The 18520-nt window shown below is 43.3% G+C and overlaps 1 protein-coding gene across 9 annotated transcripts in view; it reads left to right on the top strand.

Annotated features, from left to right (window-relative positions):
- msi2b (musashi RNA-binding protein 2b) overlaps positions 1-18520 on the top strand; it is a 284750-nt gene that overhangs the window by 240538 nt on the left and 25692 nt on the right. For 4 of the 9 annotated variants that reach the window (XM_061739984.1, XM_061739985.1, XM_061739980.1 and 1 more), the window contains exon 11: positions 14835-14897. The exons of 1 other annotated variant lie outside the window; for it this stretch is intronic. In XM_061739984.1, coding sequence (XP_061595968.1) covers positions 14835-14897 — 63 coding nt within the window. Of the gene's footprint in view, positions 1-14834; positions 14955-18520 lie in introns of all 9 variants that reach the window. 4 more of the 9 variants (XM_061739982.1, XM_061739983.1, XM_061739977.1 and 1 more) reach the window with 1 other exon arrangement.

Genomic DNA, 18520 nt, shown 5'->3' with positions numbered 1-18520 from the left:
TGTGTGTGTGTGTGTGTGTGTGTGTGTGTGTGTGTGTGTGTGCGTGTGCGTGTAATATATATATATATACATATACATACTCCTATTTTATTCGACTACAGTAGGTGGCGTTGTTTATGTTTACATTGGACAGAATCATTCTCGTGTTTGATGACGTAATCCTTCCAAAAAAGAAAAAATTGTTTGAGAATTTGGATTTAAACTATATTTTATCAAAGTATGGATTGAGCAGCTGAATATCGACACACTGGCGATTTGAGACTGCAGACTAGACTAGTAGTCCATCCTGATTTTGACGTGTGCTAAAGAAACTCGAGTAGTGTGCTACTGATGGAAAAATGTACAATGCCTTCATTGCACATCATATCCCACAATGCAGTGCACTTGAACTTAAACAGAAACTCGTCATAGCACTTTATTGCCACAACTTGTTGCACTATTGTTGTCTGTTTTTATGTATTGTTTTTATTGTGTTTACCTGCTTTTTTTGCACCGTGGATGAGAGGGAAACGCAATTTAATTCCTTGTATGTCTGATTATATATTTGGTGTGACAAATAAAGGAACCTTGAACCTTGAACCACAGTGGCAGTTGCCAGATGGAGCGGTCATGTCACCAGCTAGCATAATCATACTTCTTACCAATGAGTACTGCTGTACCAGTGTGCAGTACATACTATATGGAACAGTACATACTGCATCTGCAGTATTCAGGCGTCTCATAAACATTGTCACCGTCTCTAAGAATTACAGCAGGACGTTTTTCAACCAAGCCTGCTAACTATTGTACAAACTTCCCCATGACATTTATGCAATAAAATCCCTAAAAAATATCTTCCAACTTAATTTCTACATAAAATATGATGGAAGCATCTGGAAAATGATGCTCATCTTTTAATTAAATGTCTGATGTGTTTCACTTTGGCTGCTTTAACTACATCCATATGGGACCATGGGGAGGAAAAATAGAGATGGATATATTTCCCACCTCTGGTCTAATGTTGACATTCATCTAAAAGAACATAAAAGTAACATTTAGAGCCATGAGTGTTGAACATCACCCGGCTCATACGTAGTGGCAGCTGGAGCGGGAATCATGGCAGACAATTCAAGTGCAGTCTCGTCTCAAAAATCTGACTAAACTTTAAAGTTAATATGGTCATTGAGTTCAAATGTTGGAACAACAAAGGCCCTAACTTTCATTCAATCAGACATTCGAAAAATACAGTTTCCCAGATATATGCGGTTGAGATGACTTTTTATGTTTTGTTCAAATTAAAAATCCCAGCCTCCTGCTGTGTAGTGAGACGCAAGATATATGTATCCTTTTTTGTAAACCTGACAACTAAGCAGCCCTCATTTTTCTCCAAATATACACCTCCTTGTATTTCCATCACGATGTGATTTTTTTTTTCTAATATATATATGTATATCCATATTTTTCCGTCTTCACCTGAGCACAGATTGAGAGATACATCACGATTACCTGTGGAGATCAAACTTGCTGTAGGGTTATTATTATATCAGTAGGATGCCATTTTCCCAATTTAAGAATCAAAAATCCCAGCTGCGAGTAAAGTTAGAAACAGGGAAAAGGGGAGCTGTCAAGGCATACGGGACATTACTGTACATCATTCTCATTTTTATGCAGTAGTCTAATTAGCATTAGCGTGCTGATAAATGCACAATTGTATTATTCAGCTTGCAGCGCCCCGGGGAACACATATGAGATGTGCTGCATTTCAACCAGGTGTCAAGTTTGGAGCATTTCCCTTTATTCAGGGATTTGAAGTTACATTCACAGTAACATACTGTTTAATCACAGCTTTACAGTACAATGAACTGTTGTTTTTTTGTCTTAGTCTCAGCTCAGACTAAGACAGGAGGATGCAGGGGAAGATCTTTGTATGTAATGTGCATAATAAAAATGCAAATGCTCGACAGAAAATGTTGGGGGTTTTCTTAGCAATAAGTGCAAGTTAAGCATATGCACTGTAGTTCATATATGGTGTCTTTTTCTGCCAGCAGCAGCAGCAAATACAGAAAAGGAAATATGAGGAAGCTTAAGAATGGTAGCACACTCTATTGTGACTTTGCTATATGCATGAAGAAAAAAAAAGATCTTCGGAGGAAAATGTAATTAAAACAGAAAATGTGGTGTGTGTGTGTGTATATGTGCATAATGCATGTGAATAAGCTGCAGAGGTGAACATGAAAAGCAGGGATACACCCCTCATATAGTCACATTGTACTTCCCATTGTTAACCAGTCTTGTATCAGTTCCTTTCATTCCCTGCACACGAGGGCACAATTGAATGTGCATACGCAGAAATGTTGTATTCATACAAAGACAGAGATTCAGGAAGGAGAAGACGGAGGGGGAGAAGCTTTACTGGGAGCCTCTATCCAGTTTGCCGTCTTCCTGTGCGACTCTCTGCCTCCGCATCCGTGCCCTCTGTGCCTCCCCTTGCATAAATGACCATTATGGCTCCATTAGGGCTGCTACTAGGAGGTCATTATGCTATGCTGAAAAAACCAAGGATGGAGATGTTAGCGGGGTCCCGTCAGGGGACGGGCGCAGGCTGAGTGAGTGAGAGGCAAAACACTAAGTCATCCAGCTATTTTAGATGTCTTGACAGACAAACAGCAATTCAGATCCGGCGGGTCAGCCTCTTAAGTAGCAGAAGAACAGGCGTGCAGATAATTAAGCAGAGGAAAGGGCAGCAGCGGAGCAGCAAAGGTGCAGTGTGGACGGTGCAGTGTTGTAATTCTAGGTTGCAAGTTAACATTCAAGACATAAACTATCCACAAAAATATTCACACAGCACTTTATACTCAACGTGGTTTGTGTGGATGTTATTTGAAGTTTGTGCTTTTATTGCCATCTCCCCATGAACTATCTCGTTGTGTTTTTTTTTTCCTTTGTCATTTCTGCAAGACCTCATTCCGTCACGGGGTTTTATTGCACCGTGGTAGCCTCCATTTCCCTGCATTTAGTGTCTCATTCTCCATCAACCAAATGACGCCTGAGACAGAACATCACATCTCATCTCACCAGACTGACAGAAAACACTTTTCAAAAGCCTCAAAACTGTGTTTGAGTTGATTTCTCTTCCTCCGCGAAGGTAAACAGAACTCAGCCCAGTAGGTGGTTCTGGTTTCCACTGCGTCCTCGACATTGAATATGAGAATCTCGCAGGTGCGCCGGTTGGCTTGGAGACTGCCCCGTATGTGGAGCAGAAAGTGCCATGTCTTTGTGCTTCCTAAGCTTCTTAACCTCCTTCCCACGTAAAAGATAGATATATTTCTTTTTATTTGACTCAAAAGTGTATTTTAGGAGGCAAGTAAAGTTTTTTTTCTGAAGAGAGGAAAAAAGGAAATAAGGCCAGTGTCTGACCATGGAGACACAAATGTGCTCTACACAGCTGTAAATAATAGTGATAAGAAAGCTGCTCACCTCTTGACCTTACTTTCCCTGTAGGAGAAGAATACAAAGCTACAAGTAGCAGCTGGCTTCCCAGCAGGTGGAACACAGGAAAGGAGATATGCTGACCTGTGCAATTGAGATGATAGTGGCCACTTCAGAGGGGTGAAAGCCCCTATAAAGTGGAGCAGAGCCAACCAGGCATATAATAAAAGCACTAGAGGTCACAATCGGGCATTGGCCTGAAATACCAGCTAGCCTCCTATAGTTTAGCAACTGTCTGCTGCTCGGAGATAGGAGAACTATATTGAGATTGATGATATGCTAGTGTAGCGCTGTGAACCTTTGAAGCGTATTTGGAAGCTTAGGAGTGAAGGTGGGTTTTTGCAATATAGTTGCATCCTGTGTATCCTGAAGATCAGCGGGGTCTTTGTGGATTTCGGGCTGATTTGGATGCTTTGTGCTGCGTTTTTCTTCTTTTTTTTTGCCCCCCTCATCCTTTTATCATTATTTTTCCTGAGAAAATAAAGCCGGTTCCTCAAACCTGATTTGATAAAAGCAGCTGTTGCATCAGTATCGAACTTAATGTTCAGATAATTAAAAGTAGTGAAGATGTTTTGCAAACTTTCTGTGTATTGAAACTCCCCTCTTGTTAGCTGGAGTTAATTACTTTCTGCGTGAACGATAATGTGGGCTGGGGCACCCGGCCTAGTCATTTTCAGCAGATCTACAAGCCCTGTGAGTATTCACACATCTCACATTTTCCATTCAGTTCACATCTTGGCTACAGTCGGGGAGCAGGTGGAAGAAAGCCACTGACCTGAGGCTCATCCTGATGCTGTCCTGTGTCAAGGGTGCATGTAACATCCATAAGATAGATCCCACTGTCTCGCTCTTTACAGCACTCGTGAGATGATGGGACACACGGCTTTTCCATAGACTAGAAGTGGAAGGGCTCTCTATTGATCTCGAGTTTCACGGCAGATTGTCCCCAAGATTTTGTGACAATTTCTCTGCAAGCTGGGCGAGTTGTGACCCCAGCAAGTGGTCCCACAGGCCAGAGAGAGTGCAACAGGGCTGGAAGCAGATGGCCCTCCTGATGCCACACTGACTCACAGATTGTCTTTAATTGCCAAGGCTGATTATTAGCCCAATGGGTCTGCAGAGGCCGGGCCACTCCATGAGGCGCAGGCCTTAAAATAGGGTCTGACGATGAACATTGTGATCTCACACACTTGAACAACTGTGCACAATGGTCCTTGCTCTCACACATTTGGACACACGCAAGCACAGAGTCTCTTAAAGACTGCATGTGAGGGCAAAGGGGGTGGAGACACTAGCTGAGGCCTCCCTCTGCTCTCCTGTCTGCTTCTCTGACTCACTGTCTCCACAGTGATGCTGCCGACACACACACACACACACACACACACACACACACTCTCTCTCTGAGCTCCCCAGGCCATGACTTCATTCCCAGCGACAACAGTGAGTGTTAAGCTGTGACGTCTGTGGACAGCGCTGTATGTCATGCCCCGTCTACTTCTGTGCGTGTGGCCATAAATCCGCACTGCTCCTAGATCATTAACCAGTCTGTTTTATGATCAGGCGCTTTGCTGTTTGAGGTAGACACTACCAGATTTATTCAACAGGTGCAAGAGCACGAGTAGCGGCGGTGTTGTTTACTTTGCTTGTTGATGAAGTGTGTAGTGATACGGTCGGATCACACCGGGCCTTGACAGGCAGCCGGATCAGAGGCGACATGGACATCCATATGCATCTTCCCTTTTGTCCTTTGCAAAAACGAGCTCTCTCGCACAGGTGGGAGAGACAGCTCACCTCATTTACCCGTGCCTTAACTCACCCTGGGACGGCGGACGCGTCCTCACTCACCGAGACAGGCCGACTGTGGCCATGGAGACCAGCGGTCTGGGCTCCTGTGGCGGGGATGATGAGCTGCTGTAAGAGGCAGAGAGCCAACGCTAAAGCTCATTATGTCTCAGCTGCCGAGCTGCCAGTCTAGAAATGAAATCTGAGCCGCGGCGGATCTTACATGGTCGCCACCTTCGGACAAGGCTGAACACCGGCAGCAGAGCAGGGAAGGAGCGCAGGCAGAGCAGCAGAGGAGGACACTGCGAGACCACGCTCTGCGTCTGCTGCCTGTTGTTTTTCGCGCCACCCACTGTTTGAGAGTTCAGAGCCCAGTAAGCTGGTTTCCTGCAGGGGCTCCACGCACCTGCCCTTTCCTTTCCCACAATCCCTCCATCCTCCCCCTCCTGCTGACCGCGCTAATAGCTCTCTAGTTGCCCGAGTCCACTCTCCTCCCAGTGAACTGATACATGCATGTATACAGCTATAGCCGTAATCGTAGCGTACGTACAGCCCTCTACCGAGGAAACGTTGTTAGCAGCTCCGCTAACGGAGAGGCAGCCAGTGTTGTGATGCTATTTTTGGGTCATGTTACATTTTACCTTGCTTGCCCCCGGTATCTGGAGCAGAGTTAGATAATGTACCCATGGCGCACGGAGCTGATTAAAATAGAACGGGGTTGTGTCTACGACGCCGGTTATCCCGGCAGAGCCGCGTTACTAACGGTAACATATTTGTTTATGAGCTCTGTTTCCATCTTCAGCAAACCAAGAAAGACCAGTTGGGTTTTAGAAACCAAATTCAATTTCTGCTACTAGCACATATTTAGCATTTGTAAAATGACTCTTGATGCACTGATTTTCACTGACACCCCCCCCCCCCTGCAAAGCCACGTTCACCATTCATCCACCAGAATCCCCAAACCAGAAGATATGCATTAAAATGCATAAAAAAATTAAGGCTGTTTACTTGGACTCTAATGAGAGGAGGCTTAATTAGTCTATTTTAATTAGTTTGATTGGCTCCGTGGGGACCGCAGGGGCAGGACCATAACAACTAATTCACTTGGAGCTCACAGGAACATTTCACGCTCTCTCCGAGTGTCAGAACCGATGTCAGAGCAGATCGGACTGCAGAGACGCGGCTCTTCCCCCGATCCCAAGTTGTGGAGGCAGCGCTGTAGTTAAATGTACTGAAGCAGACCATTACATAAGCACCTCGGCAAGGTCAGATATCTGCGTCCTCACCGTCTCCGGCTCTCTATTTGTCACAATCATAAAGTACCACAGTGTTAAGGTACTGAACCAAAGTCCAGTCCCGTCCTCAGACAAGCGTCACAGTTTTAACAACCCGGTAGATTTAGATGTCCTGTGTCCCGCTTGTACTTTTAAGATCTTGGTTTCTCTCTGTTTAACTATTGCATGTCTCTGACAGCTATATTGAGGCCTGTGTGGAAGCACGGTGTGTTTATATCGCTTCTCCAGTGTAGCAGCAGTTTCCTTTTCACTGAAGTGCACGGGAAGGAGTACAAAGAAGAGGTCGAAAGTGCTGCTGCACTTCAATAAAGAGCCAGTTTGTCCTCTTTGATGCTATGCCGCCACACACTTCAGCTACAAAGAAACGCCGCTCTTGCCACTGACAACTGAAGGAAAAGACACGGAGCCTTCCGTTACCGAACTCGCAACACCGCATCAAACAAAACGCTCACAAGGCCCACTCTTTTGTACTTCTAATTATGGTTTTACCTATAGGTGTTAAAGATGGTAATATTCATGCGATGAGAGCGAATCTCGTCGATTCATCACGCCAGTTTTGGACAGGCAACATAGTGGACGAGGAGATTGCTCTTTAGCTCGAGGGCTTTGGCTTAAGTCCCCTTGGCAACAAGAATCCACGGTAGTGAAATGTCCTTAAGCAAATCACTCGGAGCCTTCTGGGTAGCGTTCTGCAGTGCAACCTCACCTCACCTCTGAACCGCTGGCCAAGGAGGCGAGACCCCTCGGGGGGTCATATGATATGTTTGCCATCTTGTAGGTTTACATGACACACTGTTCTCCCGAGTACATAGAAGACTGACTTTAATGGGCAATAAACTCAGGCTTGTGTGCCTAACTCATCCGTTCATACATCTCTGTTTCCAGGGGCAGAGATGGGCTGTATATAAAAAGGGGGCCGGGGTTTTTTCATCGTGTTTTTCTGAGAGCTCGCTCAATCTCCTTCCAGGCCTCATCGTTTTGTTCCCTGGTGTGAGATCTTTTTGCAATTGTTGCCGTAAAGCCGGGCTTTGCCGCGCTCTCAGGTCACAGCGCTCCTGCGACTCAGTTTGTCTCACTTCAATCAAAGAGCCGCGACATCTCAGTAGCCAGAAGATCGGTGTCGGACCGCTAACAGAAGCCGTCACAGCCGATTTAAAGAGAAGCAAAACCAGATATATATGTTTCCTAAACAAAAATACTATGAATTTACAAGAAGTGAGTTGTAGCTGGGAAATGTGCCCTTACAGAGTTTGTTAAAGCAGCGAAAAGCTTATTTTTCACATAAAAATAGTAGTTTCAGTTTCATTTGAGGGAATATTTTCTGACTTTCTCTGCTACCTGCTCCTGGCACAAACCAGCCGTGGTAACTTTTGACTTGTGTTTGTCTCTTCAGACTGTGTATGGCTTACGGCACTCTGTCACACAAAAAACAACAACTTTAGCTCGCGGAGCAATGGTGGGCAACATGGGAAAGGTGTGGCAAGACTCCAAAAACCACTGATGGAAGAGGAAAACAGAAAGTGACCGAAACACTAAACAAAGAGAGAGTGTTATAAAAACAGCTTAAGCTCTGCGTTCATACAGCTGAAAATAACAGAAATCCCTTGCTTTAAATCAATCAGAATAACTGATATCTAAATTTTCTTCACTGGGATAAATGTCTCGGAAGTGGAAACAAAAACCTGGTTAATGCAAAGTTACAATATTGTCATGTTTCTGTGGAAACTTGGAGTAATCTGCTGCTGCTGCTGCAGAGCAGAGCAGAGCATTTGAACGCAGCCCAGGGGGAAAGAAATGCTTGTTAAATAGGCCCACATCTCTAAGCTGAACTTGGTGGAGATTTCTTACCACACCAGAGCCTTCCTCCTTTTGTCACGACATGCTTTTGTGCTCATATTGTACAACTTATTAAAGTAGGACATCGGTAAATTCAGCGTTCTCCTCCATTGTCTCTGCGGTCTGGCAGGTTACCTGGATCAGTGGTGCTCAACCTTTTTGGGGTTGCTTCCTGCAAATGTTTCAGAATAAGAGCATGTTAAAGAAATTAAGGGTGTATGCCCACTGACACGCTAGTGGGCTCATAATTTGAAAAGGATGCAGATCGTGTTACGTTTGTATTAACAGAGTCTGGTGCAAGATTTCTTATTAAAATACAAGGAATTACACTTGTAAAGAGTAAAAGAAGGTTATGTCTGTAGTTTAGGTAGATAAAGGTCTCGGTCACATTTGAGTAAAATAATAATCTAGTTCTATAAATGTCAGAGGATCTTTTAAAAAAAAAAAAAGAAAGTATTATCACAGACCCCTTGCAATTACACCACGGACCACTAGGGGTCCGCAGACCCAACTTGAGCAATTAAAAAAAAAAGTGCATAAATATATATATATATATATATATATATATATATATATATATATATATATATATATATATATATATTTATATATATGCACTTTTTTTTAAATTGCTATATATATATATATATATATACATACACACACACACACACACACACACACACACACACACACACACACACACACACACACACACACACACACACAAAAGTGAAGTTAGCTAACTATTATATAATTAAAAAACAGAAAACAAACCATTCTTATTGTCTCGCTGCAAAAAACTCAACCAGAAGATGTTTATGATGATGTATAACAATCTGACTTGTGAGCTTTTTTAACTTGTTTTTATGTTACTTTTGTTGCCAGAAATAATACCTTTGGTTACCTCGTTGATATGTAGGTGCTATGTTTGCTGCCCTGTCGTGGTCGAAAACTGTCCGGAAGTTCTTACATTTAGCTCAGTCTTTGGAAGCATGAAGCTCAGTTGCTCCGTGGAGCGCTTTAGAGGGTCACTTTTTATTTACTGAATGATGTGCTTCAGTAGCGGCTTTAACGACAAAGTTCTGCATCGTCTTATGTATATTCTTCTTGCAGCTTACTTGACCCTTAACATGTTGCCATTTTTCGGTGTAAGTAGCTTCAGACGTACTGTATCTGCTGGAATCCTGTTCTCCGAGCGACCTTTGCAGCTCGTGCACTGAATCCAAATACCAAAAAGGCACAAGACAATAACACAGAAAGATTAATTTGAATGATTGACAAGCAAGGGAGCTCTGTTAATCAAGTTATGCTTATTCTGATTAGAGACCTTAATGTGAGTAAGATAACCTGGTTAAGGTGTTTACATGAGAGCTGCAATAATATGCGTATTGCATTAGTGTGGTTATAATTGAATTATGGGTGCGCATGTAAATACTCCTTCACTCTCTCTGGCTCATATCCAGACGGCAGTCTCTGTATTTTATGTGCAAGGAAGTCTCCGTGTATACTGAAGGTCTCCGCTGATCAGAGGAGAGGTGAGAAATGAGTCTGTGTGCAGCAGTTCATATGAAAGCCACCTGGCTTTCTGCAGCTCTGTGATTTATGCCTTTGATAACAACAACCCAGAGATGCTTTCAACAACAACAAAGTACCACTGAAGGATGACAACAATAGGACAGTTGTCAGTCTGGAGATGAAAAGATGTCTTGCTAGCTGTCTGTCTCTTTTGTAAATTTGATAAATATTTTCCTTCTTTTGTTTTGTTCACTCGTCTTTATGTGTTTGTATATGTCTTATCAAAGGTTATTGATGAAGCGAAATGTGAAGTGGAGTCGGTTCTCTTTCTCTGGCAGAATACCTCCCTCATCCCGAGAGGAGACGGCAGTGTGCTTCACTGCCTCCGCTATGACTTATCAACAGACTTATTTCCGCTGGCTTGTCCTGTTCAGTGTCAGCCGGTGCCTGGAAAAAGTGCGCAGGCTCTTTTATGATACAGCTTCTACTTCCCCCACATTTTTTACATGAGCTATATTCAAACCTTTTCTTGTTTCCTTTTTATCATCTTTGAAGGCATCACGTTCATGACTCAGTTAAATGCTGCATCTGCAGAGGGAGAGCGAGTCATTGCTACGCTCTTATTTATTATTTTGATTGAAAATGGTTTATGTAGCTATTGTAGCTGTGTTGTAATATTTTCATATGGTGTTTTATTTATTCTTTTCCTGTTCCAAACTACATTACGCCATTTTTCCACTGAAATTATTTGGGCGCCGGTGTCCCCGCCTGCTGTTTCTCATCTTGTTCCTTTTCTTCCCTTGTCCTCTGTCGCCTACCTTTTCTACTCTGCTGTCGTCCTCGGTTCATCTGTCTCACTCATCACTGCTCTTTGCTGTTCATCTGTCTCACTCCTTCCATCTTTCCCCCAAAATCGACTGTAGCTGCGGGCTGACAGGCTTGTTCAGCAGCCTCTCTCCAAAAACCAAGCCGCTTCGTTTGGAAGCTTTGCTTGAAAAGCCGGCTTGTCAGCAAGTCAACCTTCATTAGCATCACCCCCATACCAGACATAATGAGCAGGTTTGGGAGTGTCCTTGTAAGTTTTGTATTTTTTTTTTAATTATATCACAAATGATGAGCCCAAATCTTGGTTAAGAGAATACACAAAGTAAGATTAGTGCTTTTTAAACACTGTGTTATGCTACAGTGGCAGCTTTAACTAGAAATTACGCTTTGGTTTAACTCTAGGCCCTGTTAATTTCAATTTCACTTAAATATATATATATATATCCACATCCATATTAGGAAATATTTGATCCATATGGCCTCCATAGACAGATCTACTTTCCCTTGGCTCCTCCTGTGCATTAGACAGTTGACAGTCTTCTTACAGCAGAAATGAGGGGAGTGCTCTGTGACTGATGGTGCTCCTTTGTCAATGACAGGGGAGCCGCTGCTGGCAGTTTGGGGCCAAAGAACAGTGCAGATTACATTAACATCAGTCAAGCTGTTGTCAGACTAGTAGGACATAAATAGGACCTTATTGATGCATAATGCAACAACTTTTCAACTTGACGTTTTCTGAGTAATAGAATCACTGAGCAACTCTGTGGCTAAAAAGGCAGTATGCCAGAAAAGATCCTCAAAGTGGTTTCCAAAAATGTCAACGCCGGACTTAATGTCTGGAGTTTTAAGGGTTTTATTTGCACGGGTTAACAAAATAATAAGGAACATATATGTTCCATCTGGCATTTGGTAATTTGTTGTCAAGAGCTGCAGAGTGAGCCTGGAAACACGGCGACATTAGGAAGTATATCAGCTGTTATGATGGGGGGGGGGGGGGCTGAGAATTAATTTGACCAGCACAGCACCTCGTTTTCTCGTCTTTGCTGAATATCATTTTGCTCTTAAAGTGCTTTGACAGCTTTGTAATGGAGAAAACAAAGCTTTTGACCTAGTCTGGCACGAGCAAAAATCCCAGGAAGCCTTGACACAAAAATTGCACTGCGCTGTTTGATCAGCAGCGACACTGCCCCTACTGTTCCTCTCCTCCTACTCCAGTACAGTCGAGTTCACAGAGACTCATAAAATACGGGCGCAGGTGGAGAAAGACCTGGAATGCACCAAAGAAAAATACCTCTTTGAAGGCATAAAGGGCCGCTGTGCCTTCTGTATTGTCATGAAAATAGGGTCTTATGTGCCGTTTTTCAAGGAACTGGAAGTTCATTTTCCGAAAGGGAAGAATTCTCACACGTATTGTGCAAAAGTTTAAGTTATACCTATTTTTAAAAATCTGGTTTTGAATAGAATAATCTATGTAATGTTTGCGTTTCTGTTGACGTAATGCATTTCATTTGTTTGGGAAGCACCGACTGTGAAATATCTGAGAATCCTCATCCTTCTTCGAGCCTAATCGTTCTTGCTTTTCTTTTTTTTTTTTTCCTTTTTTTTTCGTGTGTACACTCCTGTGGTAAGCTGAATTTCTGTGCTACAGGCTGGAAGAGGGAAAGCTGAGGACAGTTCCCCAGAGTCCGGACACCAAGGCCCCCAGGCCTCCAAAGCTCATAAACAGATGTGTCCTTGTCCCCAGCCAAGTGCAGCCACTCATGGCAAAGCAGGGGCCCAATAATTGTGAAGAATTGAAAGCTAAATATTGGCTTTATCTCCTCAGTAATAAAAGGGCCATGAAATTGATTTAATGCTGCAGCGCTTCTCTTGGGTGGCTTCTTACAGCGTGAGCACAAAACAATGTGCAGAAGCCATCTATTAATTAACCCACCTAATCCTGCAAAGTTAATCTCTCACCACAACTTTGCCCGCAACTAACTTCCAAGCCAGTAGGTCTATTGGGGGTGTCATGACAATGGCAGTGAGGGGAAGACAGATTCAGCACTTAGGAACAGAGAGAGGATGAAGGGGGCATGGAGAGAGCTGCACGAAACACTGTCCCCTAAAGCAACCTTGGGAACACTAGAGTGCAAATGCAGGGGTGCGTGGCCAACATTGGCACGATAATCGAGTTTATTTGTTTTTCTTTTCTTCGTGTGTGTACGTGTGTGAAGAGAATATCATTTGAGCTGCTGGAATCTGTCACCGTCGTGGATCCGGGTGCAGGAGCACAGTTGTGGCTTGATTTCTAGTTGCCTTTTTCTTGACTTTCGTGAGCTCTTTTTTTATCCTGGCACCAAGCTACCGCTGTCTCATATTCTCTCCTGAGCTGTTAGGTAGTCGGGGGGGGGAGAAAAGTGGCATTTCTTTCTCTTCTTCACCTGCCTGCCAGTCGCAGCGTGACGGCTCCTCACACCCAACACGCACATTCGTGGCCATATTGTGCTGACAGAGTTGTGAATTACCTCCCTCTCAGTTGGCTGATGAAAAGCTATGTGTTTTTCTCTTCGACTGCGGCTCGTCTGACCCTGCCCTGTCACCCTCCTTCCTCTCCTCCCCTCTCCGTCTCATCGGTCTTTTGTGCGAGCTTCTTTTCTTCGTGCAACGCCAGAACAAGGAGGCTGCGGAAAATAGGTCACCTGCTGGTGCTCCTCTCACCTCCGCAGCATTCAGAAAATAATCCACTGAGGTGTCCTGTGCCATTTTGTAATGTCTAAACCCGGGTCTGGCCGGGGCATAGGAGGAAACGCATATGTACACACGTTCATTTCTTTAAATCCAATCTGGAAACCCACCGATAGAGGAAATTTTGAGATATTCTTCCTTTTTTTTTTTTTTCTTTCACTAGTGAGGAAAGCATTTCCTGTGGAGATAATTTCAGGAGGCTGATTAGGCGTAGACAGCGTTGAGCCCAGAGTGAGGAATCTCATCACCACTACTAATGACATGCCATTCCTGTGCAGAGAGAAGAGCGCGAGCCCTGGGCATGGACTAGCCTCTCTCTGCCACCTCTAGCTGCCGTGTTCATTAAGGCCAACAATGTAATTACAATTCACAGATACTGCTTTGGCTTAATTACGCTCTGATTTTTAGCCTGATATTTGTTGGAATTATCAGACCATTAAAATGTGGATTTATATTTGCATGAAGTTAATGCCTTCAATTTTGTTAGCGTGTCGTAAACTGACAATTTAGACTGATTTACGCGCGCTTATATAGACATACTTGGACTGTTTATGCCTCAGCGATCTCGGCTCTGGAGTGGTATAAATGTTTACATCGGAAAAGACAAACACAAGAGACTTGTTCAGTCTTCACATAAGCTCACAGATGGAAATCTCTCCAGAGTGAAAAATCATCCGACAGATGCCTCCGCGTGATTGTGGGAGATGTTTTTCTTATGGACTATATCTTCCACCTGAATGGCCCCAACAAAAAGTGTGAAATGCGTTACAGTGGATTATTCAGCTTCCACTTAAACTCACAGTAATTGGGAGCACTCTGGAAAATGCAGATATTCCCCAGAGATAGAGCTATTATGCCTATGTCTATGTAGCTTAGAAGGAGCTATAATCTTTTATCTGAAACATGTGTCATAAACAAACCCGGGACTATATTGTCGCTTCAATAATATAATCAGGAACTCCAGTCTGCTCGCTTGCAGTGTCCCCTCAGAAAAATGCGTCTAAATCTGCAGCACATGTCTCTTTATAAATGTAATATAAATATATAATATATAATATATATATATATAAATTTCCTCATCCATTTATTCTGCACGATTCTCCGTCCCGGGATTAAGGAGTGCGACAACCCCACCAGAATAGGTGATCCTTCAAAAACTTTGCATGTTTAACACATACACCGGGGTTTTGAATGTCACAGTGGGCTCTGCAGGTGTCTGCTGATAGATGTGGCCCTGACACGAGCCCCTGGCTCTGACACAGTTGTAGTTTCATCCCGCAGCTCGGCGCCCGTATCAGCATTCTCCTGTAGCTCTGGGACGTGCTCATCCATGTGCAGGAAGTGATGTGTGTGTGTGTGTGTCTTGTGTGTATGTGCCCGCAGGCTTCCCGGCGACGGCATATGGACCGGTGGCGGCAGCGGCGGTAGCAGCAGCGCGTGGCTCAGGTAGGGGGGCCCGTGGAAGAGGCGGCTACTTGGCGTACCCACAGAGCACAGGGCCAGGTAAACGCTCTGTCCATGTTCTGTGTGGCTGCTGCTCTCTTCAACTTCTCCTGCTCTGCTTCTCCCTCATAGTCGTAGTCCTCTGAGCCCCCCAAAACACAACATAGCGACATTTCCAGTTTAGACGCGCACTTAGAGATCCACTCTTGTACCCAAAAGTGTGTAAACTAACCACGATGACACTCATGGGCAGTGAGGAACACTGTAGCGGCGATTTAGCTCAATGACAATGCTGCTGGAGTTACTTAAGATGGATGCAGATCTTCTTTGCAGAGTCGTTTGTCTAAAGCAGCGCTGGCCCGAGCTGTTGAGGGACACTGACATTAAAAAGCCACATTTACACGTGCTAGGTCATTTAGATGCTAAGCTGATCGCAGCGTTACTCACTGCAGCTCAAGGAGTCTGACCTTTTTATCTCCTTGATTCAATTTTTCTGCAAAAACAACATCATTTCCCCCAAATATTTGATTGCCAGAATGAATACTTTCTTTGCCAGATCCAAACAAATTTTTTGCATTTATCAGTTAATACGTATGTTTTCCTTCTGTTGACAAACAAACCAAGTCTGATTCGAATGTCAGGTTGATTTTTCTCCTAAAAACTGTGGGAGTGGCTAACAGGGAACAAGTAGCGTTGCACACACTGATATCGTCATGTTTTCTTATTTTTTCTGCTGCTCGTCTTTACTCCACACAGCTTTTTGTCCAGTCTCTGATTATCCAAACGGTCAGAGTAGCTTCGAGACCTTCCTTATCACTGTGATGTCACTGGCACAAAAATATGGACTGTCTTGCAGCTATATAAGGACATATGGAGTTTTAAGAATGCCGAGATCAAGTTTAAATACAGAGTAGTAAAGAGTACTGATGGGACACCTCCTGTTAATGATACATATTCGAATATCGGTGACAAAAACGCGACGCTAGTTTCCGTCAGTCTTGAGCAGCATCGATCGACTTGTCGGCTTCATTTAGACATCCTGCTTTTAACTCCCTTACAACTGTAGATCATTCAATAACTGTCAATAATGGCTTCCCATGACTGAACACACAGCCTCCCAGCTTTAGGGAAGAGTGTCTTTCCTAATCAGCCGCACTATTAAAAGCTTGCTGGAGAAAAAGTGTTTTAATTGTTACTCGGCTCTTGTCTGGTTTGTGCAGTATAGGTATAAAGGCAAGGAGGCAACTGCTGTTTAATGTCGTTTAATGTGATGTGAAACGCAGTCACTTGAACGCAGCAGTAGTGCATGAATAGTACCTGCACGTATGCGTGTGCAAATCCACACACTTTCCCTCCTTTGAATTTAACTCAAATTAACAAAAGGAAACACTGGAAGCCAATCAGATGCTCTTTCTTTCACATCAGCCTATTTGATTTAGCATTTTTTAAACAAACAATGTGCCCAACAATTGCAGCCAACATTACTAAGAAGCAGGAATGTTGATTTGGGGTTAGCAGCAGCCAGAGAGCGGGAGATGTGCTGGCAGCCATTATGTACAGTTTGATTCTGACAGCTGCAAATAGACGGCAGACAAGTAAATGATTATGAACAGGGGCTGTTAAAGTGAAAAACAGTGACATCGTGGGACTGTTTTAGAGTACTTAAATAGTCGGGAGAGAATTTAAAGAGGATATCACTTAGAGAAATGTGCATGCTTTGTCAGGATATGGGCAAATCTGTCTGAAAAGCAGAAAATATCACGAAAATAACAGCTGCGAAGTCTGTGCTGGAGTGTAATTTTAATCAACTCACTGCATTGTGTTTATTGTTGCCATTTATTAACCGTTGTCAAGAGAACAGCTTCTCTTCGGCAATCGGATGATGAGACAAATCAAGACCTAGTTCTCTTGCTTTCGACAACTGACTCCTCACAAATAGTTTCTTAATTATTTAATTCATGTTTTAGATGATGCTTATCATATATTGAACGTATGCATTAATGTCTGTACCACTACTTAGCACCTCAAAGCCTTGTTTTCAGGTTCTATGTTCGTCTCAGTCAGCGCCCCGATTCATTCATTGAGCGCCCTCGTCTCGATACAGACACAAACCAAACAGAGGACACAGATTGTTTAGGCTTGACCTTCCGTTGTGTGTGTCGTCTGGGGATGCTGCTGCATCTCCCTCCAATCTTATGGATTAATTTGCAGCAGTCGGCCCAATGTCAGCTCAGGAATAGCACTTCTGCTGGTTTCAATTTTTTTTTTTTTTTTTTGCTAAATTCTCTAATTTTGGTGCAGGCAAAAAATAAATAAATAAAATAAAATAGATAAAAGCCTTGTTGTGTGACGTAAGTGGGAATTCTTTGTGCTTTGACTCCACCTGCAGTTCCTATAGGGCACCACATGTTGTGCATGCGTCTGTCCACAGTGTCCCACTGGGAGAGAAGCCGTAGCAGCGCCCTGTCGCCCAAATCACAAGTCACAAAAGAACAACTTGCTAATAAACACTACGAGACTCTGAAACCTTTTGGTGTAGCCTCCGTGTGTGCAGATTGTCAAAGACTCAAACAGAGATTATTGCGTGATTGTGGATATCGTTTCACCCAAGTCCGACTGTTAGATAGGAAAAAAAACAATAGATAAATAACACAGCATGTTGATGTCTTTTTTTTATTTCATTCATTAAAAGAAAAACAAAACAGTTTATTATAATTACAATTCAATATAATTAAAACAAATCTTTCCTTGAATGAAAGGGAACAGAAAGAAGACTAAGCTTATTTTATCTGTCCCTTTTTCCTAAGAAATCAAATTTCAATTAATGTAATAATAAAAAAAAAAAAAAAAAATTACGCAATTTAAGAAATAAAAACAATTTCCATCTGTGACAAAGTACTTGGGTGATTTAGGAGTTAAAAAACAATACGATGACTATCATATTAATATAAAAGCATACTACTGAAGCAGTTTCTCAGCTGCCGTACATTCATTTATCTGTCATTAATACTTCTCTCCTATAGATAAAAGCATCGCAGCTCATGTGTGCGGCTGCAGCAGCTTTGAGCTTGTTTTCCCACAAATAGACAGTCTCTTTCAAGGTGCACTGAGTGACAATAAGTGGCACCTACTGCATGTCTCAACAACGCAGGTGGAGGCACCCCCGATAAAGACGGGCCACTGCTCTCACCCAGAATGCCAGCTAATATGTGGAACATGCTGTTCTCCATCACAAGCGAGAAGACATCCACTCGTCGCCCACTTTTCTTGCCTGTCCAGCAGCTTTTTGCGTTACGTGCTTATATGTTATTTCAACGTTTTGAATATAGGATCGTTAATCCTTCAACCTGGTGTGATTTGCAGCATGTTTAACTTCACAACAGCTGAATCTAAGTCTACCTAGGTACTTTCACAAAGCCCCGACTCCTGTCTGGGTTTGTAAAGGCCTGTAGCTGCCCTGATCTCCGCCAGGTAGCATATTGCACAGCGAGGAACAGTCCTGATGTTTGTGGGGAGGTTTCAGAGGCCGTAGCTTCAGGCGAGAAGCGGATCAGGGAGATCTGGCTGTTGCGCAGAGTTAAGCATCGCCTGGAGGTAGAGAGGTGTTAGTCCGTACTTAGTTTTAT

This window comes from Cololabis saira, chromosome 14 (genome assembly GCF_033807715.1).
Source record: "Cololabis saira isolate AMF1-May2022 chromosome 14, fColSai1.1, whole genome shotgun sequence".
Classification (NCBI taxonomy): Eukaryota; Metazoa; Chordata; class Actinopteri; order Beloniformes; family Belonidae; genus Cololabis; species Cololabis saira.
Note: the sequence above shows the minus strand (reverse complement) of the source record. Positions and strands in the feature narration are given on the sequence as shown.